Genomic DNA, 27,685 nt, shown 5'->3' with positions numbered 1-27,685 from the left:
CAACACACTTGGCCCCGTTCCTGTGCAGGTACCTCATGGAATGGAGACCCACGTTACCGAAGCCCTGCATGGGGGAGAGGGGGGAGAGAGAGGGTTTTTTTATTAACATTAGCATCGTGACCACGTGTTCAGCGAAGAGCATTTACATCTGACAATGATGTACCGTGCATGTTCAAATCAGGTATACTTTATTATATGAGTGGTTCCCAAACCTTTTCATGTCAAGGGACCCCCAAAATTATACTCATTAGCCTGCAGACCCCCAATGTATATTGCAAAATCAATGTTAATTTAACTTGTGAGTGTACAAACTGGTCAATTTGGTTCCATTTGTACACTCTCAGACCCGTTGGTTCCTAAACTATCATTTAGCTGGGGACCCCCCTGGTACTCCCTCAAGGGACCCCTGGGGGACACTTTATGAACCACTGGCCTATTTCACATGGAGCTGCCCACTCTCCCTTGGTGTCCACAGAGGGGTCCTGGCAAATGAGTGTCGAACACAAAGGGGGTGCTCTGGTGCCATCCTGTGGCCAGTACAAGTTATGACATCTACAGCTGATTAAATGTTGATACCAGGCTGATACTAAATAAAGAGTGGCACTCTGGGTGCCATCCTGTGGCCAACATAAGTCATTAAATCTAGCACCCCGCCCACTAATCACACCACAACATAATCAACCAACACATGCAAGGAATGCTACTACTATACTTGTGAGGACCTCCCATCTGTCTCCATTGATCTATGATCATCTAGTCCCTTAACCCTTTACAGAATAGACTGTGCTATTCTCCCTCCTACAGTAAACGCTGCAGTGTGCCACACATGGTACTGTGCTGCACACAGGTGTACCATGTGTGGAAAAGAAAGCAATAATTAATAATTATAGATGGTCTTCCGAGAAAGAGGTCAAGGCCAATTCCTAGGGGCAAGGAAACATGTGTGCACTGTGCATGTGCACGTGTGTGCGTGCATGTCCCTCCATCTCTCTCCTCTCTCTCTCTCTCTCTCTCTCTCTCTCTCTCTCTCTGACACAGGAAAGGGGCAGGTTTATTTCCATTTAGATGTCATGAACTTGCTGAGTCGAGTGAGGTAGAACGTATTGTGTTTTTGGACAAGCACCTCTGTTACAGAGGCCTGTACACTACAGAGAACAGAGTAAAGTAACACACACAAAAAAAACTGCTGGACAGAAAGTCCAGTCATCTGAGAGGTGGGGGGGGGGCAGGAGGAGAGGAGAGGAGAAGAGAAGAGAAGAGAAGAGGAGAAGAGGGGAGGGGAGGGGAGGAGGGGAGGGGAGGGGAGGGGAGGAGGGGAGGGGAGGGGGAGGAGAGGAGAGGAGAGGAAGAGGAGAGGAGAGGAGAGGAGAGGGAGAGGAGAGGAGAGGAGAGGAGAGGAGAGGAGAGGAGAGGAGAGGAGAGGAGAGGAGAGGAGAGGAGAGGAGAGGAGAGGAGAGGAGAGGAGAGGAGAGGAGAGGAGAGGAGAGGAGAGGAGAGGAGAGGGAGAGGAGAGGAGAGGGAAGGAGAGGAGAGGAGAGGAGAGGAGAGGAGAGGAGAGGAGAGGAGAGGAGAGGAGAGGAGAGGAGGAGAGAGAGAAGAGAAGAGAAGAGAAGAGAAGAAAGGAGACGAGAAGAGAAGAGAAGAGAGAGAGAGAAGAGAAGAGAAGAGAGAAGAGAAGAGAAAGAGAGAGAGAAGAGAAGAGAAGAGAAGAGAAGAGAAGAGAAGAGAAGAGAAGAGAGAACTCACTAACCCCTAAATGAGATGAGATACAGTACAGAAGAACAGCAGCAGAATGAATCAATTTCAATAAAAGAAAGTCATAAAACTAGAAGCGTATGTGTTGTAAAGTGTGATGACGGGAAATCAGAGAGAGAGAGAGGAGAGAGACGTTGGTCTGCAGACAGACGGGAGACGGAGCAGGAGAAGCAGTGTTAGAAGGAGCAGTCTGCTGAGATTAGAACATAATGTACGGTTTAATGTACGGTCTGGGGGGGGGGGGGGGGTATGGGCGGTCTGAACCAGATCTGTTGTGATTGTGACAGAACGTCCCTGATGAGTCACAATAAAGTACTTCGCTCGCTATAAGAATGAAGACTTCAATACGACAGTGTGAGGAGTGGTGGGGAAAAGTACTCACATTATGCACTTAACTGTTTTTTTATACTTTATACTTTAGCTGTTGAAAAATAGCAGATCTACAAGCTCATAGCACCGCACTCGGTGACGTGCTATGATCTTGTAGATCTGCTATTTTTATCGTGAAAAATGTTGTGCAAATCTTTGTACATATATTCTTTCAGAACGAACGCGTGCGTGCGTGCGTGCGTGCGTGCGTGCGTGCGTGCGTGCGTGCGTGCGTGCGTGCGTGCGTGCGTGCGTGCGTGCGTGCGTGCGTGCGTGCGTGCGTGCGTGCGTACCTGGATGACGAAGGTCTTGTCCTGGAAGCCGGGGTTCAGGCCCACCATGGCCATGTATGAAGCCTCGTTGATGAAGTTCTCGATGCCGTGGAACACTCCGCGGCCCGTGGCGGAGATACGACCGTGGATACCGCCCTGACTGATGGGCTTCCCCGTCACACACGCATGGGCGTTGATGTCCTACACACACAGAGAGAGAGAGAGAGAATTCAAGCAGAAGCAGAGATTACACAACTCTCGTGGACTTAATTGAAGGCAAAGCGTGATTCAAGATACCAAAATGTTTGCGTAAAGACCATAGAGTAATAAAGGGATAGAGACCGAAACGGAGTGTTAGCAGCCCCCCATCACTAACCTGACGCTGCCAGATCCAAGAAGCTTGCTACACAAATTTGTTTCACAGCTTATTGGGATCTGGGATCACGGAAGCAAATTTGATGACGGGGCTGTTCCTTTTTTTCAAGATACTTGGTAGATGATTGGATGGGACCGTCTGTCTATCACCGTGTGGGCGTGCAAACACAACCAATCATATTGACGTGTCTATATAGCTTCACGTCCGGTTTCGCACATATACTGCCCTTAGCTCACGCTGATTGGTCCGGTACGGAACGGATTTTTGTCAGCTCAACTGCCTGAGAGATCCCAGATGAGTGCTGTGTTGGGGAACATGGTTACCCAATACCGCCCTCATCTGGCAGCGTCAGGTTACCCCATCACCCCCCGCTATTCATTTCAATAAAAGTTGCTCAGTGGCGTTTTGAAGCACCCGGAAGACTGCCGGAAGTACAATTATAACTCAATAACTCAACCACAGATGACATTTTCAGAGTGTGTGTGTATTATCGGTTATGTTCAGGCTTGGACCAATAGAACTAACGTAGTATACTTTAAGTTACTATTTATTAGTATGACTATAGACATTTTGACAATTAATTAATTGAGGGCCCACTTGCCCACAGGTTGAGAATCGCTGCTCTAATAATCTATGTCCAGTCTGCGCGCACACGCACACACACTTTTCACTGAATCAATATTGCCCTGGATGTGATCAAATAAGCCCCGTTTGACTTACTTGAGAATGTGATTAACTGATAGGGTCCTGACAAATAGCAGTAAAAATACGTTGTGAGCTGGTGATAGAAGATATCATTTTCTAGCCTGGAATCCAGACTGAATCGCTTCATTCAGCTGAGTGATTTTCTTTCTCACTTAGATTCTCAGTCTGGAAAACATGCTATTTCCAAGGGACGGTGGGTGTCGGGGTGGGACTAGTGAGCTTCCAATGTAATATTTGAGTCGCTTCCTGACTTGCCTACGTAATCGAAGACGTTTGGAAATCCGTCTCCAACAGAATGAAGCCAGACGGAGAAGCAAAAAGAATAAGATAGTCGAGAAATATAATCCTGTGTGTGTGTGTGGTTGTCTCACTGTGTGTGCGATGGTGTTGGCGTATGTGTCGGCGATCCAGGACATCTCCCTCTCTCCTGTGCTCATGTCAGGTGCAGGCACGTCGATGCCGGGTCCTGGTGAAGAGGGAAGGAGGGAGGAGGAGAAGGGAGGAGGAGAGGAGAAAGAAGGAGCCTTATTTTGGGCCAGCTGTGGTGGAGGAGCACACGTTCTTGTCACGCAGAGGTCAGCGCCATGTAGCCGATTTATGTCACATAATAAATGACAGAGTGGCAGAGACTAGACGATTGATTGACTGATTGACATTTTTACTGACGGAATTCACACACATACACATATTTTTACAACCAATTTGTAACCAATGTTTTTCACCCATTCCTAGTGTCAATTATATAATATAATCCTGCTCCCTTTTCACCTGACAGGGTGGAGTTTCCCTGGGTTGGACGTAGCGCGTGGAAGGAACACGTTATTCCAACCAGTTCCTTTCCCTTCCATCATGCGCCCCAGCTGGCCAGGGGGAGGTAGTTTAGAGAGTATAGAGACCAGTATTTACTTTTTCTTAACCCCTTGGCCTAGGCTGTATTGTCACATAATACTGTAGGTCTATCTATGTACTGTGCATAATCCATCCATGTACAGTATACATGGAGTTTTGTGCCTGGTAGACATGGCAACATGGGAGTAAAATAGCTGCATGTCGTCTGCATCTACATGTGCAGTCAAGAAATAGATTAGGACAATAATCTGGCAGTCATAGTCCATACTCTAAAAGGCCCTAAATCCATACTCATAAAATAAAATACACTCAGGTCTCTGAGGCACTCGCCCGTCGGGCAAGTACAGGTCATGTTCTACTTATAGGTAAAACTATAAAATGATAGGTACAATTTGCGCTCGCAGAACTAATTAATGTTAAACTCACTCGATAACTGCCGAGCTGAGTCACTTTGAAAATAAATAAAACAGAATAAGTGCAACTGCTAGATGTAAAAAAGGTAGCATCGTTCTTCATAAACAGCCTATTATTTAATGAAGACGGACTTGCCCGCTGGGCAAACCGGAAAGTCAACTCCTCTTTGCCCGAACGTTTTACTTACTTGCGGGCAGTCACGCAACCGTTTAGTGTCAGCCACTGTTACTATATTTTCAACAATTTAATAATAAAGGGACTTTGTAAAACATTTCTTGATTATATCTATTAGTGACCACTGTGTGTACAAGTCAGCATCAAACAGAACAGAACTGTTGTTGTTCACGTGAGTGACCCCGGGGGGTTGTAGTGTAAATTCCAGGGTCTGTGCCCCTTGTGTCATAAATACACACGGTTTTGAGGACCGACAGAGACAGGGAACTTAGTGAATGTCTCAATGGGGATGCACGCACACACACGCACACACACACACACACACACACACACAGAGTGGTTAACCCATTCTGTCCGGGCACCCATTTTGGTGTCGGCATCATGTTATGCTTTAGCTATTTAAAAATAGCAGATCTACAAGCTCATATCGCGCCACCGAGTGGCGCGATATGAGCTTGTAGGTCTGCTATTTTTGAAAAAAATCGAAGAACGACTGACATTTTTAGAATCTGATCTCAGGTCAGAATGGGTTAATCAGACCAGTGGTGTGTCCGGCGGAAACCTCGTATGAATCTGATCTCAGGTCAGAATGGATTAAGGAAGTCAAGTGTGCAAGTGGGGACTGCTGTTGCTCCAGCAGGCTCTATAAATAGTGGCATGGAGAGAATGCCCGGTGGCTTCCTCCGCATGCAGAGCCGTCTATAACCCATTCTGACCTGAGATCAGATTCATACGAGGTTTCCGCCGGACACACACTGGTCTGATGAACCCATTCTGACCTGAGATCAGATTCTAAAAAAATTCAGTCGTTCGATAAAAAAAAAAAAATAGCAGACCTACAAGCTCGTATCGCGCCACTCGGTGGCGCGATATGAGCTTGTAGATCTGCTATTTATAGCCTGGCAGGGCTCTCTTTCCGTCTGTGTTTGGGTTGAACACAATGCAGCCATTAACCCACATACAGTCCAAGGAGACCAGACTGGCTGTACGTATGGGGGGCAAATTATGCAAGCTTGTGCGTGTGTGTGTGCGTGCGTGCATGCATGCGTGTGTGCATGCGTTTACTCACCAATGAATCCCTTCTTGGCCAGCTCGATAGTGAACCTCCTTGTGATTTTCTCCAGCTCATTGTCCTGAAAACACAGTCAGTGATACATGTCGTTGATGAACACTGCTGGGTCAACCAATGAAAACACAGTCAGTGATACATGTCGTTGATGAACACTGCTGGGTCAACCAATGGAGAAGAATCGGTAAAACACAGTCAATGATACATGTCGTTGATGAACACTGCTGGGTCAACCAATGGAGAAGAATCGGTAAAACACAGTCAATGATACATGTCGTTGATGAACACTGCTGGGTCAACCAATGGAGAAGAATCGGTAAAACACAGTCAATGATACATGTCGTTGATGAACACTGCTGGGTCAACCAATGGAGAAGAATCGGTCACGTAAATGACCGATGCAAGTAAAGGCCTTTTGTGGTGCATCAAGGACTTTCTACATGCTGGCACACTACGCTGGGAGTTGTAGATCTGCTGATCTAGGAATACATATAAAATCCATTAATAATAGTTAACCCATTTAGGACTGAGACCGATTAAAAAAAAAAGAAAAGAAAGAAAAAACGCTTTCTAAAACAAAATTACAATTTCTTTATATTGCTAATATACTGTACATAGCAACAAGAACCCCCAAAAGAGGTTCACGTTTGTAAAATCATGAACATTGTACAGTAAGAATATAAAACGGTGGTGCAACATCAATTATATCAAAATATTACTGTGAATGAAATCTCATCATCCTGTGATACAATTATGTGGTATCGGAATGGCAAAGACTGGCATACTCGCCAAAAAAAACACCAAAACACCAGCAATTTTGGGCAGTATTGGCAGCGGAACAATAGCCTGGTTAATAAACCAGACTAATATCGCACGGACCGCGGGATATTAGTCTGGGGAGGCTCAGCTTGGATTTCATTTCCAGGGGGGGCGGGTTGAAACATTTTCTCTTTGACGCAATTGGTCAGAGCTACTGTCAGTCAAAGGTCTCAAGCATTGAAAGTCACTGTACCAAAGCCCGCCCATATTGCATACAGTGTCCCGATTGGCCACCCCATTTCTCTGGTGTAGGAAATGGGCGTACAATTGAGCCTCTCCAGACCGTAATCCGCCGGCAGGCAATTTATTTTTGCCAACGGCTGATTCGGTCTGGTTTATTAACCAGGCTAGCGGAACAACACTTCTGCCCCGTGCCGTAGCAATCATCTGTCACATGACCTGGGGTGAGCAGAGGTTGGACATGTGTCTCTGTGTAGCGTGCATGCACCAGGGAGGAGGAACCCACCAGAGGTTGGACATGTCTCTCTGTGTAGCGTGCATGCACCAGGGAGGGGGAACCCACCAGAGGTTGGACATGTCTCTCTGTGTAGCGTGCATGCACCAGGGAGGGGGAACCCACCAGAGGTTGGACATGTCTCTCTGTGTAGCGTGCATGCACCAGGGAGGGGGAACCCACCAGAGGTTGGACATGTCTCTCTGTGTAGCGTGCATGCACCAGGGAGGGGGAACCCACCAGAGGGTGGACATGTCTCTCTGTGTAGCGCGCATGCTCCAGGGAGGGGGAACCCACCAGAGGGTGGACATGTCTCTCTGTGTAGCGCGCATGCACCAGGGAGGGGGAACCCACCAGAGGGTGGACATGTCTCTCTGTGTAGCGTGCATGCACCAGGGAGGGGGAACCCACCAGAGGGTGGACATGTCTCTCTGTGTAGCGCGCATGCACCAGGGAGGGGGAACCCACCAGAGGGTGGACATGTCTCTCTGTGTAGCGCGCATGCACCAGGGAGGGGGAACCCACCAGAGGTTGGACATGTCTCCCTGTGTAGCGTGCATGCACCAGGGAGGGGGAACCCACCAGAGGTTGGACATGTCTCTCTGTGTAGCGTGCATGCACCAGGGAGGGGGAACCCACCAGAGGTTGGACATGTCTCCCTGTGTAGCGTGCATGCACCAGGGAGGGGGAACCCACCAGAGGTTGGACATGTCTCCCTGTGTAGCGCGCATGCACCAGGGAGGGGGAACCCACCAGAGGGTGGACATGTCTCTCTGTGTAGCGTGCATGCACCAGGGAGGGGGAACCCACCAGAGGGTGGACATGTCTCTCTGTGTAGCGTGCTGCATGCACCAGGGAGGGGGAACCCACCAGAGGGTGGACATGTCTCTCTGTGTAGCGTGCATGCACCAGGGAGGGGGAACCCACCAGAGGGTGGACATGTCTCTCTGTGTAGCGTGCATGCACCAGGGAGGGGGAACCCACCAGAGGTTGGACATGTCTCTCTGTGTAGCGTGCATGCACCAGGGCAGGGGGAACCCGCCAGGCTAGCCGATTTGCTATGGTTATGTTTACGTTATGTACACGTAGCAGCTTTTCTAGGTCAACAATTCAAGGAAACAGAATGACATGGAATTGTATGCGTGTCTTGCCTGTGGCGTGTGTGAGTGTGCGTGTCGTGTGTGTGTTTGTGTATGTGGGGGAGGGAGAGAGAGAGGCTGATGTCGTAAGACTTACGGAGTAATTCCTGGGATTGATCTTGACTCCGGCTTTGGCGCCTCCGAATGGCACATCTGGGGGGGAGGGGGGAATGCAGTGGGGAAGACATGGGATTAGGATCACACACACACACACAAACATATACAGTTACTTGTTTGCTATCAATTACACACCCCAAGAAGCCTTGATTTCATTGGACATTGCTTTGTTTTGTCACATTCCTAAGCCAATAATTTGATGCCGTGTCATCGGTCAGCAGTATAGCTCATTATAGTCCGGCGGCCGACAGGATTATTTTGTTTAAAGTGGGACATTTGGTATAAATAGTCTTTTTTATTGGCCTAAAATATTGTCTATATACATATATATACATTCATGAATCCACTTTCTGAAAAAAAAACACTCCTTGGGCTAAAAACGGCCATAGACATCATGACAAATGTGATGAGGTCAGCACCAATGTGATGAGGTCAGCACATTTTGGGCACATTTGGGCAAGTGGCTATGGCTGTTTTTAGCCCAAGGAGTGTATTTTGTGCAAAACTAATGCTTGGAATAGATTCAGAATCATGAAATGTCACATGCTACTTAAAGCAAAAGGAAAGACATTTTTGCCTGCCATAGGATGTTAATGGTAGGGTCACAAGAAACCCCTATAAAAACAATTGCTCAATACTGACAGCCGGTCAGCAAGTGGAATCCCACCCGTCCACCTCGGCTGCCGAGGTGCTGACATTTTGGACTGGGCTGGACATTTCTGGACTGGACATTTGGCCCCGCTGCTGCACTCGTATTGGTTAGCCAAAATGCAACGTACAGTATGCCAGTTCTCGTGCCTGTCTCGCCCAGGCGTTATTTTTTCTTCCTTTTCTCCTTTGAAAACAAAACGCCTGCAGTGCCGTCTCCAGTGCAGTCTCCAGTGCTACTCATAATAGGTGACTCATTGAGTCTCCTACCGGAGAATCCGCCGGTCATCAAATTATTGGCTTAGGAATCGGTTGATGTTTGAAAACCACTGAGATACAGTAAATGATACGCTCTGGTAGCCTACTTACCAACAACGGCACATTTGTATGTCATCAACGACGCCAGGGCTTTCACCTCATCTACAGACACGTCATTACTGTACCGGATACCTGGGAAAAAAACACACGCCAGGTCAGTCCACCACGGGCAAATACACATATCAAAAACACACGCCAGGTCAGTCCACCACGGGCAAATACACATCCAACCCACCCCCACTAGATCACTGATTCCCTAACAGTGGGTCGGGGGAAACATTTGTATGGGTCCTTTTTTATTATTATATTATTTACAAATAATTAATAATAATCCCAAACCCGCCCCCGCCCCCCCACTCAAAAAGCTGACCAAACACCAAGTATTTATATTTCTTCTATACTGTCACAAACAATTTTTTTTTTAAAGGTAGTCTTTCAGAGTATAGAAAATAATAATACATTTTATTTATAAGGCGCCTTTCAGGGCACTCAAGGTCACCGTACAGGTTAAAAACAGTACAAGAACACAGTTAAAAGCAGAACTAAACTAGGCTTGCAGCAGAAGACACAGAGGTCACACAGAGTCAAAATACAAATGAAAATATCTCCTGCCTACCTCATCATTGATTAATTAATAATGATTATCATTTAATCGTTAATATAACCCATAAAACAGAAGCTAGTGAGTTCATATATTGGAGAAGTGGTTGAATCTTGCAACACTGAAAATGAAAAAGAAATTCTGGGTTTTCGAGGCTATTTTGCAACACCAGCTCCCGGCCCATTTAGCCATTTAATCAGGCTGGACTGTCTGCAACGAGTGGACACTTTTAGGCCATAGAGAAAACCGTTCTACCGCACTCTACCACTCCAAGCAAATCAACAGGCAAGATGAAAGGCAGCGTTTCACAGCAGATTGAGTCCAGTTTAAAGATCAGGGGATTGGGCCATAAAATGTTCTGCTCTTCAGTTCAGCGCCACACACAGAACGGACGCACTTAACAGGTCAGAGGCTGAATTGCTTCAGGAAGTCACTCACGGTCACAACACAGTCAACAGCCGTGAAGGGGGGGGGGCGGATAGACAATGAGCCAATCCCACCGCCTCACATGATCCAACCTGAGCACAACCTCTTTGACACAACCTCTTTGACACAACCTCTTTGACACAACCTCAGAGACCATTCTACAAAAGGTCTTCTAAATATGAACATGTTTCTATAGCAGTGGTTCTCAAACTATTTTGTGTCGAGGACCCCCAGAATTATAATGTATTTGGCCGCCGACCCCCCATCTGAAAATATGTTGTTCCAGGGACCCCCCCCCCCCCCCCCCCCGAAGCAAAGCTTTCAGTTTAAAACGTTCGCTGTGAAAGCATATATTAAAAGATTTGACTCCCGTTGACTCTCATTGTAACAATGGAATGCGGAAGTGCTCATTCTATCTCAATGGAATAGTTCCAGCCATAGGAGCCATGTTTGGAACTATCGCCCATAGGCACACGCTTTGCGGCGACATCAAAGCGTGTCACCACGCTCTTACTAGATTACTCTGGTACGCACTACGCAGGGCAGTTGAGTGATATCTAACGAGCACTTCCAAACTGCAACACTTAGAAAGAGAATCACCTGCAAGGACAGAAAGTAACTCATGACATGTGGACACTACAGTGGATTTATATGAAACAAACACTTTGAGGATAGAAAGACAATAATTCAAGCTTTTCGTACAGGTGAGTTGGTGAGTTGTGTAATACAATCAGATAGGACTTGTCTGTTTGGATGAATGGGCTGTCTATGGGAAGTTGCGCCTTGTTAGCACCTTCTTTGTACACTCATTCTAGGCCAAATTAGTTAATGGCAAGGTGCTAACAAATTTTAACATTGGGAGAAAAAAAAAAGTATATTTCTAGAAAAATAGAACAAATCTATGTTAGCCTGTGCTGATTCTGAACTATTGCTACTGCCATTTAGCTATATGTATGAGTTAACTTATATAGTAAGATGGCCGCGGTCTGCATACTGTATGGTCCATTGGCATGGCTAGAAGGAGAAAGAAATCTGCACTCTCAGTAATAGCCTTTAGGAGTCTTGTTTAATAATGATGTAAGGATTCCGCAGCAGTAGTCAAACCCAACAGAGCAACAGACATGTTTTCGGCACTCAGGTCTTCGTCTGAGGAGTAGCCATTGGCATGGCATAGAATGTGTGTGTGTGGGGCAACCAAATATAGTTCACCCAGTGTTGGCTTACACAGAGAAACCCCAAGGGCATCTAGCACACACAGAGGAGACTGCAGCATGGTGTTATGGAGACAAAAGCTGTGTGTGCGGCGTGCGTGAGCCGTGAGCGAGTGTGTATTTCATTACAAGCAGCAGCTCTAAGAAGCGTTGCCAAGGAGACGAGGAAGGAAGCAGAGATTGATGCAAACCTCGCCCACTTGATGATGATGTCACACACTGCGGTGTGACATCATCTAGTCTCAGCCGCAGGCCAATGACATCATTCAGTGCCCGGCGCCTACTCTTTCTTTTGTCGTTACTTCAGTCGCTTCCTTCCCCTCCATTGTGAGTCTGAGATCACAGACGCGATAAATATATAACACAGACTGTAAGCTGTAGGCGTCGATATCATGGCATCAAAACGTTGAATAAGCAATAAACAGTGGAGCTTATCGTGCCAGTGAGCTGACCTTATTTTACTTCTTCTTTTTTTTTGGTCGAATTTGTCATAATTGTATTGAGAGGATGACCCCTTGAGATGCATATAATTTTATAATTTTTCCTATACTAAAATGATGATATAATTTGGTCCTAAAACATTACATACACAATACAAAAATACACCATTTCTATACGAATACACATAGGTGAAACATTACATACAGTACAGTACAAATAGACAATACACACACACGTACAGGTCCAGTTGGCTTGCTCACCATCTCCCACCCACAGCCCCAGCCCTCGACTCATTTTGAACAAGAATCGAGAGAACGGTACTATGATGACCAGTATCAACGTTAGAAATGGACGTTAACGCAAGCAGTACTAAGGCTATTAAAAGCATAAATTGCTGTTTGTCCTGCAGCATCTGGGCACTTTGGACGTCCATGGCGCTCCCCGGACGCCACATTGAGAAGAACCAGCGCTATAGAGCGCCGCAGTCCCGCCCCCTGTCATGACGACGCCAGGCAGGCCCAGGAAATAATTCCCAATGCATTTTCTCCATAGACATTTCAAAAAGTATTTATTTAAAGACGGTTACGCCGCGGACAAAGCCAACTGGAGTCGTGACAAATCATGACAATAAACACAATATTTTGGACCAAACATAAATAATTATAAAGAAGAAAAACAACAAATAAAGTGTTGTAACCTGCCGTTTTTTTCTTCTTTCAAATTCTTTGTTCGGCCCAAAAAATTGTGTTTGTCGTCATGATTTGTCACAACTCGAGTTGGCTTTGTACGAGGTCTTAAAATAAATACTTTTTGAAAAGTATATGAGGAAAATGAACGGGGAATAATTTCCTGGGCCCTGGTAGGGCGACGCTGTATACTGTAACTGTAGAATAGATGAAGGGCAGTCAGTCACCCACAGTTATCACATTAACAAAGGGGGCGGGACTGCGACGCAGTGTATACTGCAACTGTAGAATAGATGAAGGCCAGTCAGTCGCCCCCAGTTATCACATTAACAAACAGGCAGCCTGGTGTTTCCCTGATCCTCTCCCTCTGATGTGAGTCAGAGGCCTACAGTGAGAACTGAAAACCCATGATCAGTGGTGTGTCACTGTTTACTCAAGTACTGTACTTCGAGTAGGCACTTTTCGTCTTTTACTTGACTTGAGTTTATTCCCATTTTTCAATACTTTTATTATACTTCTAATCCACTACAGGAGCAATTAATGTACTTTTTTTTACTCAACTACGCTTATTTTACAGCTTTGGTTACCAGTTACTTTTTAGATTAATTTTGATTATCACTATAAAACATACATTTAACCCACTGTTGTGAGTCTTGTGACTGAGCTTGTAGACCAAAAGATGCACTTTTGAAAACCTGTCAAATGGGGACATTATGCGTAATGAGTACTTTCGGTGCTTCTAAGTCTATTTTGATAACAATACTTTTGTACTTGTTTTATACTTGAAGTGAATGTTGAATACCGGACCGGAACTTTTACTTAAAACAGAGTATTTCTGCATTGTGCTAAATAATAAGGACAGGGTGAGATATTGGAGGCAGATGATTCACTGTAGCGAGACTGGGGACCACGGCCGAAAGGAAGACAAGAAGAAATGCTATTGCTACTTTAAACCATTTTGGGCAGGAACCCCTTTTAGTGTTTTAAACATTATGTTATAATTTAGCTATTGAAAAATAGCAGATCTACAAGCTCATAGCGCCCACCGAGTGGCGCGCTACGAGCTTGTACGTCTGCTATTTTTGAAAAGTCGCTCAAATCATTGAATATATATTTCAGAGCGAAAATCTTTAACTAAAATATTTGCTGAGCACCGCTGACATAGAAACATGGGTTTTTCAGAAATATTTTAGGATTTAGAAGCCTTTTTTTTTTAATTGACCTCAGTCCAAAATGGGTTAACTCCAGTAAACGCTCATCATGAGGCCATCGAACAAAGACAAGCCTGTACCCATATAGTACCCTCCCTGACCAACCCATCTGCTCCATTAAACCCATCATCCTGGTCGCCCCGGACGCTGCAGCACATGAAACAAAGCGCGGTACATATATTACCGTCTGTATGTAAACACATTCCACAGTAATGCGAGGCGGGTTGTTGTGTTGTGGATGTAAACAACAGTGCACCCACCACCACGCTACAGTTGTACGACCCACCCATAGCCAGGTCTGCTTATTATTATTATTATTATTATAAGCTTTTGGGCTTTTTCTGTGAAGTTGCTTGTAAATATTGGTAGTTGCGGGTTGCTTAACCCATTCTGACCTGAGATCAGATTCTAAAAATGTCTGTTTGAAAATGACAGTTTTCTGAAAAAGCTATGTTTCCATGTCAGTCGTTCTTCGATTTTTCAAAAATAGCTAAAGCATAACGTAATGCTAACACCAAAAGGGGTTCCCGCTTAAAATGGGTTAAATGTTGTTTAAAACGAGTGGTCCTCAAACACTGTCATGTCAAAGACCCCCAAATGAATATGTATTTGTCCACGGACCCTGCGTCCAATGCAGTATAGGTAGTGCTTATGTATATATGCCTATATACTTGCTCATTTTGGGCTCGCTTTCATAGACGTGGTTGCTTATTCCTCTCGCAAAACCTGGCAACACTGCTGCAGTGGTCAGAGGAGGGAGGAGAGGATGGAAAAAAGCAGGCCCTGTGACTCAGAGCAGCCACTGTTTATCTTCTACAGTATACACCCTGACTTGTTCCCCCCAAATGTTTAATTTACTGCCTTCAAGGGCCTTCACTGAAAACACCACTTCCCTATAATCATATTTTCATCAGTGAATCGTCTACTCTACTCTACTGCAACTGCAAGACTCTTCTTATACATACAGCATGTATGTCTGCTGTGTCACTGACACCCTAGTTCTCGAGTTTCACATTTTTACTATGTGTTTTACATAGTGTGCAAATTAACTTTGGGGGCATGTGATTATAGGCAACTGTGGCAACATAATCAAAACACATAGCAAAACATAGCAGATCTACAAGCTCACAACTCATTGAGATTCACCATGAGCGTCTATGTACAGTAGATCGTCTAATTTCGGCTATTCATTGCAATATAACAGTTCATAAATGGTGATGTCACAACTAATCAAGGAATGACATTATAGGCAGTTGGATTGTAATGGTGTGCGAAGGTTAATCCTTATCCAAAGAAGAACTGCTCCGAAATTAATCTAGTGGTGTGGAAAAGGGGCCTCATGTAAGTCCAAGCTATTCATTTAGGCCACGTGACACTGAAAGGAATCTCCACTCAAACCCGTTCTTCTGACTCATTTTCCTGTCTGCACTTGGCAGCTCTTCAAGGTGGGGTGGGTGCCCCACCCTGCTTCAACATGCCAGGGGAAGCACATGAGCAAACATGCGCCCCCCACACACACAAAAACACACACAGACCCCACCAAAGACAAACTAATCATTGCAGCTCATTCTACTTAAGATGAACGAAGCTGTAGGAAAGGACACCTTCTGTAAGCCGCAGCCTACAGCGGCCTACAGCTATACATAGGACTGTCAACAAGTATACACTGACATTATGGGTTCAAAACTACATACACTAAGCCGACTAACGGTTGCCCACCTGCTCCTGGCAGGTAAATAAAACTTCCGGGCAGGTGGAGTTTGCTTTCAGGTTGCGAGTGTCAACCCCTGTACATACTGTACATAGCAACTAATGTTGATAATAAGTAAGCATAAGTGTCTCAGCTTAACACATGGGTAAAACTAACAGTTAACCTGCAATTATGTGCTTTGAGGAGCAAAAGATACCCGTGTGCCGGGTCCAATGTACAGTACCACAAGCGGTTATTGTGTGTGGTACAGCCTTTGCACTTTACCTTGATCAAGGGTCTACAGGCAGCATCAATGATTAAACCCACTGCAAAATAACAGCTCTTGACCCCCCGTAACTCCCCTGTTATGCCACAGTTGGCCCTGAGAGGAGTATTACATTGGCTTTGGTTTATAGACCGTCGGTCAACAGTCACTCAAACAAGATAGTACTGGTAAATTACCAGTAGTAGTAGTAAACTGAGTTACCACCTCAGTTTGAATGATGATCAATGTTATCCTATCCTGCTAATAGGCCTATTTTATCAATATACTGTATGACCACTATACGTGATGATGATTGATACTATTGACTTAGCCTGCATGGTTCAACCACTCACACTTGAAATCACATTTCGTTCATTTCAGTCTCTTGAACTGAAAGGTGGAGGTCTAAAACTGACAGTTTAGACCTGAGGACAATTCAAAAAATGTCTTCTAGATCCTGAGTTTTCTGAAAATCCCATGTTTCTATGTCAGTCGTTCTGAAACATTTTCATGTCAAGGACTCTCAAAAATATGTAATTGGCCGCCGACCCCCATCTGAAAATATGTTGATCCAAGGACTCGCCAAAGCAAACATTTGAGTTCAAAATGTTCACTTGAAAGAATATATGTAAAATAGCAGATCTACAAGCTCGTAGAGCGGCACAGAGTGCCGCGCTACTAGCTTGTACAGTAGATCTGCTATTCTGCTATATCTGCTATTTTTCAATAGCTAGAGTATAACACAATGCTTAAAACACCAAAAGGGGTTCTCGCCCCAAAATGGGTTGAACCAGGCTACTACTGACTCGCATGACACTTAAGCATCCCTGATGCATGTTTTTTTATGGAGAAGGGTAGTTGATTACAGCTCCAAAGCCTCCCCTTTCAAGATTCTTTCTAAAATAAAACATGTCTCAGACATGTAGGAGGTCCATTTGGAACCCCTTCTAGGAACCCAGAGTCATGTCTCACTTTGAGAACCTCGGTCCTATAGATTATTTCTAAATGACACACAGGTCTCGGATCGGCACTCGGTATGGACCGATACGCAAGTTATCGCACTAGACATCTCTAGTTGCTATAGTAGAGAGGAATCCACGGACGGTTGCCCTGTAGGCAATCAATGCTACCCCCTCGTGGCTTTGTCTATACCTTACTTACTTACTACTACCCAGTTGGAGAAACACAGCTGCCCAGAATAAGTCTGCACTAGCCAGATCACCAGCTACAGTAGGCTATAGATGAACAGGTGCAATGGACAGTAGCAACACAGTAACACTAGTGGGCCAATGTCCAGTCAAACATGGCCTCCGACTGGGTGACTCAATGACAAGTCCACCCACCCTGCCCCCGTGCTCTCCCTCAACAGAATATCTACTTCTTCCCCCCTCCTCGTGCCTGTGCACGGTGCACCCTCCCCCACCTGTCATACCGCACTGACAAATAGGAATGCCTCCATTCATTCCTCCCACTCCACACACACGTATAGCTCGTCCCCCCTCACCCACAGCCTGGCCGTACTGTACTGTACGTCGTACGTCATGTCCTCTCCCGCTGAACAAGAGAGAAACTACCCATGATTCACCAGAAATGAACCTTGAACTTTGAACCCAGCGAGGTAATCCATTGATTCTACACCCTAACCCTACCCTTCCCATGCACAAAGGGGCCTAAAGCAATTACAAAAATAATTAAAAACATAATTATTATGATGAACATGACAATTGTAAGTTATGTCGAGTCCAACGTTCTTTCTATCCATCCTGGTATTGGTTCACTATGTTGTCGCCAAGAACGAGCTCAATGTTTACAAAAACAGACCAACCATCACTCTATTCTGAGTCATGTCGGCTAGAGTTAAATGCCAGAAACATGGCGCCGCTAGCTTTTCAGACACCGCCCACCTCTTGGTGACGTACACGTTTTTACCATAGAGTATTAAAAGGATAGAGACTGATCTGGCGCGAAGCTCCACGCTAACCAACCACTGCTGAAGCTAAACGAACAAGACACAGCACTGTCTCTCAGACACATCTGTCATTATTGTCACGGTCATTATTTAATTATGTCACATAAATTAATTATTGTTCGACTGGTTTGACTGGATCAGCAGTAGGACTGATATAAATAGGAATCACACGTGTGTGTCACATCATGCAGCAAACAGGGCAAGGATGGACCAACTAAAGTGCACCTGATGCCCACATTATAGTTAGCTTCCTCCTCCACAACCACTTCTCCACCAGCATCCATCACACACATTTAGCACCTGCTACGCTTTTTGAGTGGTGCGACCACTCCTATAGACAGCTGTGTGTGTGTGTGTGTGTGTGTGTGTGTGTGTGTGTGTGTGTGTGTGTGTGTGTGTGTGTGTGTGTGTGTGTGTGTGGCTGTGTCTGTGTCTGGCTGTGTCCGAGCACGAAAATAGCGTTATAGTGTTTGTTCACCATCAAGTGTCACTGTTGCACAGCCTAACACACAGACACACACAGGCCAGGGAGGAGGGCTAGTACAGTACAGTACAGTACAGTACAGTACAGTACAGTACAGTACAGTACAGTACAGTACAGTACAGCTCACTTCAGACGGGTCTGATTTTTTTTAAACTGTCCTAATTATAATATGTTCAAGTAGCAAGGCCAATTAGAATATAAGGATGTTGCAAGACCATGACAACTTGTGTTGTCAACTAAGGGTGGCAAAAACACTAGCCTCGGATCAAGACTATAGATGCATTTCATCGAGTTTGACTTTTACTTTCGTATCGCGGTAAAAGTCAGACTCGATAAAAGAATACATCTAGTATGATAGTCTTGATCCACAAGGCTAATAAAATGCAATGTGTCAATCATTCAACAGATTATTTTTCACATGAAATAGCAGGGTAAATAAATCCAGGTGTTACCGATGGTACCTTTTAAAGGTAAACAGAGTCAGGGTGCCGCTATTGTGTACTATACGTTGGATCACTGTCTCCTAGGTGACACAATAAATAGACACACCTGTGTTGACCCTATTATTTCATGTCAAGAAAGCTTAATTGCCACGAAAAGCGTCCACTACTGACACCCACAATGACAGGAGGGGCTCCTGCAGGCTGCAACTTTACTTGACAGCTAACTTTAAAGCCACAGGTTGCACTGGAAGGTCATGCAAAGAAATTACACTCTTTAAAGACATATAAAGACAGTGCCACCACCACTGACAACAACTGCTGAGGACAAAATGGTAAAGGCTGCTATACTACTGTCCGTCACGTCAAGCAACACAATGCAACACCAAAACAGCAGCTGATTCAGTGACAGTGACAGTGTGGGGCTACTGCTGCTGCTAATGCTAGCTGTCAAACTCAAGTGGAACCCCCCACACACACACACACACACACAGTGACAGTGACAGGGGGGATTCCTCGGTGCCTTACCCCCCTTGCAGGGCGTCCTGTGCTGGCTGTGCTGGGCGCGGTACGCCTCGATCACCTCCCACTCGCCGTTGTCCCTCCTGATGGGGAAGTTGACGGCCAGGACGTGGTTGCAGGGCTTGATGATGCGCAGGATCCCCTTCACGCGCTTCCTCTTCTGCTCGGAGGACTCCTTGTTGGCGAAGCGCAGGTCCTCCACCAGCTGGTCCTCGACGATGCTGGCGCCGCGGTCGAAGAAGCCCTCCACCATGCGGAAGAAGTTGGGGTCGTCGGGCTGGTCGGCCGCCGCGGAGCCGTAGTGTCGCACCCGAGACGCGGCGGAGGACAGCGCCGGCAGAGCGGCTTCCACGCAGCCGGAGGCCAGCGCCGCGCTCCCCGCGGAGCGGGTGAGCAGCTCCCCGAAATAGCGGTACATGAAGGTGGTGGTGGTGGTGGTGTGGGTTTAAAAAACAAAACAAAGAGACAACAGGGGAAGGGCGGCTAACTGTTGGAAGCAACTAAATAAATGGCCAAAACAAAGGGGGGTGGACAGACACCGGGGAGAGAAAGAAGAAGGGAAGAATGAGCGACACAGCAGCTCGCTTCACTGTGTCTCTGTCCTCTGTGGGCCGTGGGCTGGGCGTGAGTGGAGCGACTTCCTGTGTGTACGGTGGCTTTAAAAACGAGAGTGATGTGAGAGTATGGTGTCAGTGTGGTGGTGGGATCTGGGATTTCTCTTCTCTCTGGATGAGAAGAGAGGCGAGGAAGAGGAGGAGGAGGAGGAGGAGGAAGGGAAGGAAAGAGGAGGGTATTATTTACAGATAGGGCGCGTCCCCGCTGGAGTGGAGATAAGTGCGCGCTGCCGAGAATGCGCCAATTATGAATCATAATTATCGGCTCTTAATTAATATCGTTCGTTGTATCATCATTTAAATGTATGATACAGTCTGTGAGAGTCACAGACAGTATTATTATTAACTGAAACGTTTTCAAGGATCATAGTACCCAACCCCAGTACGGTCGGTATGTATGCATTTGGCCACAGGGCCCCATAACTCTAGTACAAATGGAAATATGGAATGGTCCATTTGGTTCCATTTTCTACACTCTCAGAGTTACAGACCTGCTGTAATGTAAAGGTCCATTTGGTTCCATTTTCTACACTCTCAGAGTTACAGACCTGCTGTAATGTAAAGGTCCATTTGGTTCCATTTTCTACACTCTCAGAGTTATAGGCACTACACTGATTTTGTTATGTAATAAAAAGAATAGTGTGGTGAACTGACATGTGGACATATTCTTTGCACCCATACCCACTTAATGGAAGTTGTTTACTTTTAACCCTCTGGCGTTAATAGCATTTTGTTTTTAAATGACTATTTCAATTCAAATTAAATTAAATTCAAATGAGCTTTAATTATTGACATGAGAAAACTTACGTTTACATTGGCAAAAGTGCAACAAAACAATCAGGATAAAACAATAAAATAAACGTGTAAACAGAGCCATCTTGGAAACTAACTATAGCCTATAGTGGAGAAATCAGTGTTGGCGCGCATAGTCGCAGCGGCTGTACTGTAGGCCTACTTGTACCTGTACCTGTAGGCTGTATCTATCTATCCATCTATCTATCTATAAAAAGATTGTGCATTTTCTGTCAGAGATACATCCATATAAGAGGCATTTGAAAGTTGCCAGTATAGTATTTCAATGTTTTTGCAGACGATTAGGAAGTGTAGCTGCAGTCTCTACCTTGTTTTGTGTGCAGTGGGTGCAAACACTGCACAGTCTGTCTTCTCTTGGGAGCCAACTATAGTTGACTATCTTGTCTTGGCTGACATTGCTAATGCTGACTGAGACTGACTAATAATTTCAGAATGACTCAGCCATTCTAGTCATTCATTAGCCTATGAACAGCAACATCTGTACTTTGTCTCTCTGGTCCTATCAAAGAGGTTCTGTAGCTGTTATCAGCATATCATAGATCATCTGTGAGAGAGAGAGAGAGAGAGAGAGAGAGAGAGAGAGAGAGAGAGAGAGAGAGAGAGAGAGAGAGAGAGGGAGAGAGGGAGGGAGGGAGGGAGGGAGGGAGGGAGGGAGGGAGGGAGGGAGGGAGGGAGGGAGGGAGAGGTGGTAGAGAAGAGAAGGCCAGTTGGTAGGACTGGTCTAGGCCTGTCATAGTTGCTTTTTTGTCAGGCCATATTAATCAGGTAATGTGTCATTTTGCACATTTTGCAAGTGACATTTGGAGAATTGTTGGTATCAATTCTAAAATATAAAAATGATAAAAATGGACATGTGAAACAAACAATCATAAGGTATTCTGGAGTGCAGACCTTTTTTATATATATCTGTGTGAGAAGAATGTGTTTCTATACCTAGATGGGAAGGTGACACAACACATGCAGACCCTTTGAGAACTCTCTGACCTGCTGTTTACTGTACAACCAGAGGAAGCTTTGTGCCTTTAGCCACAACAGGAATAGAATGCAGCTCCTCTCAAGGCCACCAACTGGTTCTGCTTGACTGAAACAAGCAAATGGAAGAATTGTTAAGTTGAGACATATAGTCAGCCCATAGATATACCACATTTTACTTAATTTAGGCCTGACGTCGAAATAAAAAAAACGTTCCCTCTGAAAGAATATTATATTCAAAGATTTGTGCCGCATTTTTACGATTTTTCAAAAATAGCAGACCTATACAAGCTCGTAGCGCACCACTGGGTGGCGCGCTATGAGCTTGTAGATCTGCTATTTTCCAATAGCTAAAGTAGGCTATAACATAATGCTTAGTTAAAACACCAAAAGGGGTTCCCGTCCAGAATGGGTTAAATTAAATAAAAGGTAATTTCCTGGGCCGTGGCTCAGCGGTCTGGGTACCTTGGCTGGTGGTCCAGTCTAGCAGTGTGCCGCGGGCTCGACTCCCGATCCCGACAGCCTTCACTGCATGTCACCCCCCCCCCAACTCTTTCCCCATTTCCTGTCAGCCTACTGTCTATCCCTCCATATAAAATAAAGGCGAAAGCCACAAAAAAAACATCAAAAAACAAAAAAGCTAATTTCCACTTCAACCTAACGTATTTAGTAAAAGATGGAAGATGGAATATAATGCCTTTACTAATGAGGTATAGTAGGCATTGGAATCTTGAGTAACAATTCACCAAAATACACTTCTCCCCAGACCTTCCGGTACATTCATATGCCTTCATATGCCTGCCTTTGTCCCCAGTCATGTATTGTATTCAGTAAAGCTCTCATTATCGTTCGTTGCATGTGTGCGTGCGTGAGTGTGTGCACGTGCGAGCGAGCGAGCATGCACACATGTCTGATGTGTTGCTGTATGTACACATATGGGCGGCGGCAGCGGTGGCTCAGTGGTAGAGTGGCTGGACGGTAACTGCAAGGTTGCCAGTTCGAACCCTGTGGGCTCCCCCAGAGTTCGGGTTGAAGTGTCCTTGAGCAAGACACTGAACCCCTAATCACTCCTGATGTGCTGGTTGGTGCCTTGCATGGTTTCCGCCACCATCGGTGTATGAATGTGTGTGTGAATGGGTGAATTGATGTACAATCTATGTAAAGCGCCTTCGATAAAGGCCATTTATGATTTACCATATGTCTATCTAATATAATGTATTGAAGTAAAGTAAGTGTGTAAACAGGTCATTCCTTGAGCTCTGCCGAGAGGTCACAGGAGTCTCTCATCTGGTTGAGAGGGAAGGAAGGAAGATAGGGGAGATGGTGGGACAGGTTCCCTTCATTGAGCTGTGACAGGGACAAACATGGCCTCTCGTGGCTCAGCCTGGAAGCAATGGGGAGACAGTGGATGAAAGCAAGGACTTATTTAGAAAGAGGCAGGAAAACGATGGCATATTTCTTACTGTGATCTTTGGCGTCCCCCTCAAGGGAAGCCCAGACTCCGGGCAGGGAAACACTGAGAGAGGACAGATGTCTTCAGCCAAGTGATGAAGCATGTCACCATGCTATCTGCCAGTATAGCAAAGGACACCTTTTGTTTAGCTAGACTGACATTTGTTGACAAGATGATTCTTGTATAAAAGGACAGCACCATAATCTTGGGTAATAATAGTCACATTTAAAGGTTTCAATAAAAAACATTTAGCGCCTACTGTTGATTATGTTTGACATTTTGACCTCTGGTGGGACTAGGATGACACTTAAAATAAAACTGTAAAAATGATGCAGGATGAATTAAACAAGCGATGAAACTTGTAGGCTACAAGGTGAAGATGAAATTGATAAATTTGATGTACAAACCTGCAATAAAAGCAATAAAAAGTTGCTTGATTTTGTCCGCATTAAGGCTCTGCCCTATTGGCCTGTACCTGTGGACTCGACTCTGCGCAGGAGATAAGATTAGCGTTGTCCCCGCTCTGGCACTTGTGCAAATACAGGTACAAATTCATATACACAAACAGACGAACAAGCACTGAACCAACTTCACAACGTGAAAAGGCGAATTCACTTCGTATTTGTTCAAGTGGGATTAAAGTAAGAGGTGTTATGTTAGTACACAATGCACAGCATTATTATATTACCGGTAATGTGGATGTTCTCTGATAGAATATACAGTAGTCCCCCTTAATTGGTTGGTGCATTTCTTTTGTCATTATATTTGCACATGAAACTTGTCCTCTACATTTACCCATATTACAGTGCAATTAGGGGTTAAGTAAAACCCGGATTAATTTCTACTTGCAAAAAAGAGATTTCAACCTTACTACTACTTTTTACTACTGGGAGTTATCAGAGGAAATTATGTAAAAATAATAATAATAATAATAATTTACATTTGGGGGATATCTTTCACAATAATAAATAAAACATGTTCTAGACATTCTAATGATCACAAAAAAAAAACATATATTAGTTATTTTACTTACTTTTATCAGGGTTAAAGGTCAAAGGTCATAGGTTAGAAATTGTTCAAAATTCCAGAGATTATGCAAATATCATGACCAATGGCATTGCAATGAACATCAATGATGACGTTTAGGTGAAAAAATAACATAAAACAAATAATAATAATAATAATAATAATAATAATAATAATAATAAAACTTTATTTGTATAGCACCTTTCATGACATAATGACATAATAATTGACATGACATAATTAATTAATTAATTAATTAATAAAGAAAAGTTGTATTATTGCAACGCTGGGTGTTACAGGTCAGTCTTGCTCAGGGACAAACATCGATTTGATACATTGCTGGCCTGGAATCAAACCTGCGACGACCGACCACCCTCAAGTATAGGCTAGCTGTGCAACCTGTAATCCTTTCCTGAATGTCACGTGGCCAAAGCCATCAATACTTAAACGATCTTCCATGATGTACATGAAACAATGCCATGAATTTCTCCTCTATTAACTAATCCACTATAGTAATAAAGTCTTATCTCTCCATTGCCCCATCCTAGTACTTCACTTTTCAGTGTGCGCACGTGTGTGTGTGTGTGTGTGTGTGTGTGTGTGTGTGTGTGTGTGTGTGTGTGTGTGTGTGTGTGTGTGTGCGCGTGTGTGTGCGTGCGTGCATGCGTGCGTGTAGGGGGGTAGAAGGTCACCCGTGCCTATCCGTCCCATTATTTTCTCTAGATAAGAAGCAAGCAGTAAAGATAATCATGGATTTCTCACACACTAATACAGTAGATCACGTGAGGCATTGTGTCTGAGCGTTGAGTGCCATCTAAACACACTGATGATGAGGATGATGATCCTGAAATTGAACTCCAAAACATGACTCACGTTTCTTTTATCTTTAAAACTAATATGGTCTTCTGGGCTGCTGTGGGGAGAGTTTTATCACGCTTATCCAGCACTGAGTGATTATGAGCGAGCGCCTTATTTATAGCCTGTCTGTCAGTCAGAGCATCTATAATCTGATCTACAGCCAAATGAATCGCAGCAGAGCTCCAGACCAGATGGTCAGTGATGTCGTGTGAGGCTTTTCATCTGACTGACACCAGTGTTGATATTGTCGCCAAAAAAATAAATAAACGAAGACGAAAAAAATTCGTCGACTACCTTTTTTCACTGACAAAAACTAAATGGAAACTAAATGAAAACTAAGCCATGATAAAACTATAAGACTAAACATACTGACAATTTCGTCAACAAATAAAAACTAGACTAAAATGTTAGGAAGGGACTAGTGGACAGGAGATCCAGTATAAGTCATTTTACACTTGGTTGCATGCTGAAAATAGCCGATCTACAAGCTCACAACGTGTTGCAGTTGTGAGCTTATAGTCATTATGACGGCATCAAGGCCCGCCAAAATAGAATAGAATACAATAGACTTTATTTGCCATTTGCACAAGTGCATAATTATGAAATCTTGAAGCTCAGCTCCCAGTGTCAGCAGATAGAAGAAGACAGAACATAAAGACAAAAAACATACAATCCTATACATTATGTCCTCCTCAGGGAGTTTTCGGGGAGTTTGGCCAGAGACAGTCAGACAGTTCACCACAGGCCAGCCTACAGCACCACCTCAAACACAAAAAGGCCAGACTTTCCTCCTGTACGTTGAAAGATGCAGTACAGCCTTGGACCAGCTGCAGAAAGCATTCATCGGGGCCCCTGTCTTGGCATATACCCCAACAACAATGACCCCAGTAAGAATGTATAGTGCACACTGACTGTACGCCAGCGACATGGGCCTGCATGGTGCAGCGCTGTACGTCTCAAGATGGAGCGCAATGAGGAGCAAGTGGTGTAAAAAGTTAAAAATGCAATATTTATCTGTAGCACCGAGTCAAACTAAACGTAATGCCTCAACGCCCGCGATTCCGAGTGCTTGAAAGGGTGGGGGTGGGGGGGGGGGGGGTTATTTTGGGGGATCGCGGACTGAAAATGTTGAGAACCACTGATCTAAGAAAACACCAACGGTCGTTGTTGTTAGTATAATGTGACCAAATATGACTGAGGGACTGCCATTGGATTTTTTTGTTAATTTACGTTTCTTTTCATGTCATATGAAAGCAGGGAATCATAGCTTCAAATAGATATCATATATTGTTGTTCAGTTTGACCCACCAGTTTTGGAGATATGGCTTATAGAGTAATGTCTTGCAGAGATACAGCGAGTTGAGAAAACAGGCCTGAAAGGTTCACTTACATTACACCTAGCTTCATGTTTAAGCATTATATCATATATGTCAATTTCAGCTCTGACACTTATTTCAGACATGCTCTAGTATGTGAAGAGTCTGCCTGTGCTATTAACTCATTTTGGAGAAGAAAATAAAGGTTTTTCTCCTCTGGTGAAAAGCTGGATGTTGCGCGATGGCAGGCTCTCAGTCAAATCTGGTCACATATGTCAGTGTCACACATCGAACATATAGCCAATCCACAACCTATGCATTTGTCGTTGCACGACACTGACTGGCTAAAACCAGCCTTGCACTATATATATTTCCCTAGTATCCACCCATGCAGTTATTTGGCCAACAATGGGCAAAACAGCTTGGCTGATAATTGGAATAATTGGTGATTGCAGAGCAGTAATAAGAACACTGCATGTTTTGCACAACCACTCTTCTCCTCGACCGCCCAAACCCCCTCCACTCTTCTGCCTCTGTTTCATTTTCTGTGTCTGTCTGTCTCTCTCTCTCTCTCTGTCTCTCTCAGCCAACTCAATCTGTCTCTCCTCTATACGTGTGTTGTATGTTCTCCAGCGCATGGACAGACGTGCAGTGATTTGTCGGTGTGTTTGTTTCAGGAGGTTCGGCCCACCTCTCTCTCCGGTTATTGGCTGGCGGCCTGACAACACCCACCAAGCCACGTACGGTGAGAGATTGGGGGAAGGGACTTAGTACTAAAGACAGTGGAGCAGAGGGGAGTGGTGGAGGCCGCGTTGGGGTCGTTGATGGGTGCCCTGCATGGTGGAAATGATTGTTGCAAACGGCTCTGTTCAGCGGTCGGGTCGGTCGTGGCGGTGGGTTGGAAACGCGTTCAATGTGTTCTGTCGGTCGCTGTGATTCTTTTCCTTTCCTTCCGTTTTCTTTCCTTTTCCAGCGGGCAGCGTGTCAGCCCCCATTATATCACCACTAATACACTGATTCAATTACCCGGCCTCCATGCCCAGTGATTGATTCCCCCATCATGCCCACTAAGTGGCATTAGACTGCTATAAGATTAAGACACAACTCACCACTAGCTGCTGAAACCGAGCTGAACACACAGGCAGGCACGCACACACACACACACACACACACACACACACACACACACACACACACACACACACACAC

General features: G+C 44.9%; 1 protein-coding gene across 1 annotated transcript in view; it reads right to left on the bottom strand.

Annotated features, from left to right (window-relative positions):
• Positions 1–20,110, bottom strand: part of LOC310875148 (glutamate dehydrogenase, mitochondrial-like) — a 26,982-nt gene extending 6,872 nt beyond the window's left edge. The window contains 7 exon segments of the mRNA XM_083788271.1: positions 1–64; positions 2,418–2,597; positions 3,849–3,943; positions 5,984–6,047; positions 8,493–8,548; positions 9,530–9,610; positions 19,431–20,110. The exon segment at positions 1–64 is cut by the window's left edge and continues 74 nt beyond it. Of these exon segments, the coding sequence (XP_083644397.1) occupies positions 1–64; positions 2,418–2,597; positions 3,849–3,943; positions 5,984–6,047; positions 8,493–8,548; positions 9,530–9,610; positions 19,431–19,842 (952 nt within the window). The 5' untranslated portion in view covers positions 19,843–20,110.
• Between the last annotated feature and the right edge of the window lie 7,575 nt (positions 20,111–27,685).

Source organism: Protomyctophum parallelum, assembly GCF_964188405.1.
Source record: "Protomyctophum parallelum genome assembly, chromosome: 17".
Taxonomy (NCBI): Eukaryota; Metazoa; Chordata; class Actinopteri; order Myctophiformes; family Myctophidae; genus Protomyctophum; species Protomyctophum parallelum.
Note: the sequence above shows the minus strand (reverse complement) of the source record. Positions and strands in the feature narration are given on the sequence as shown.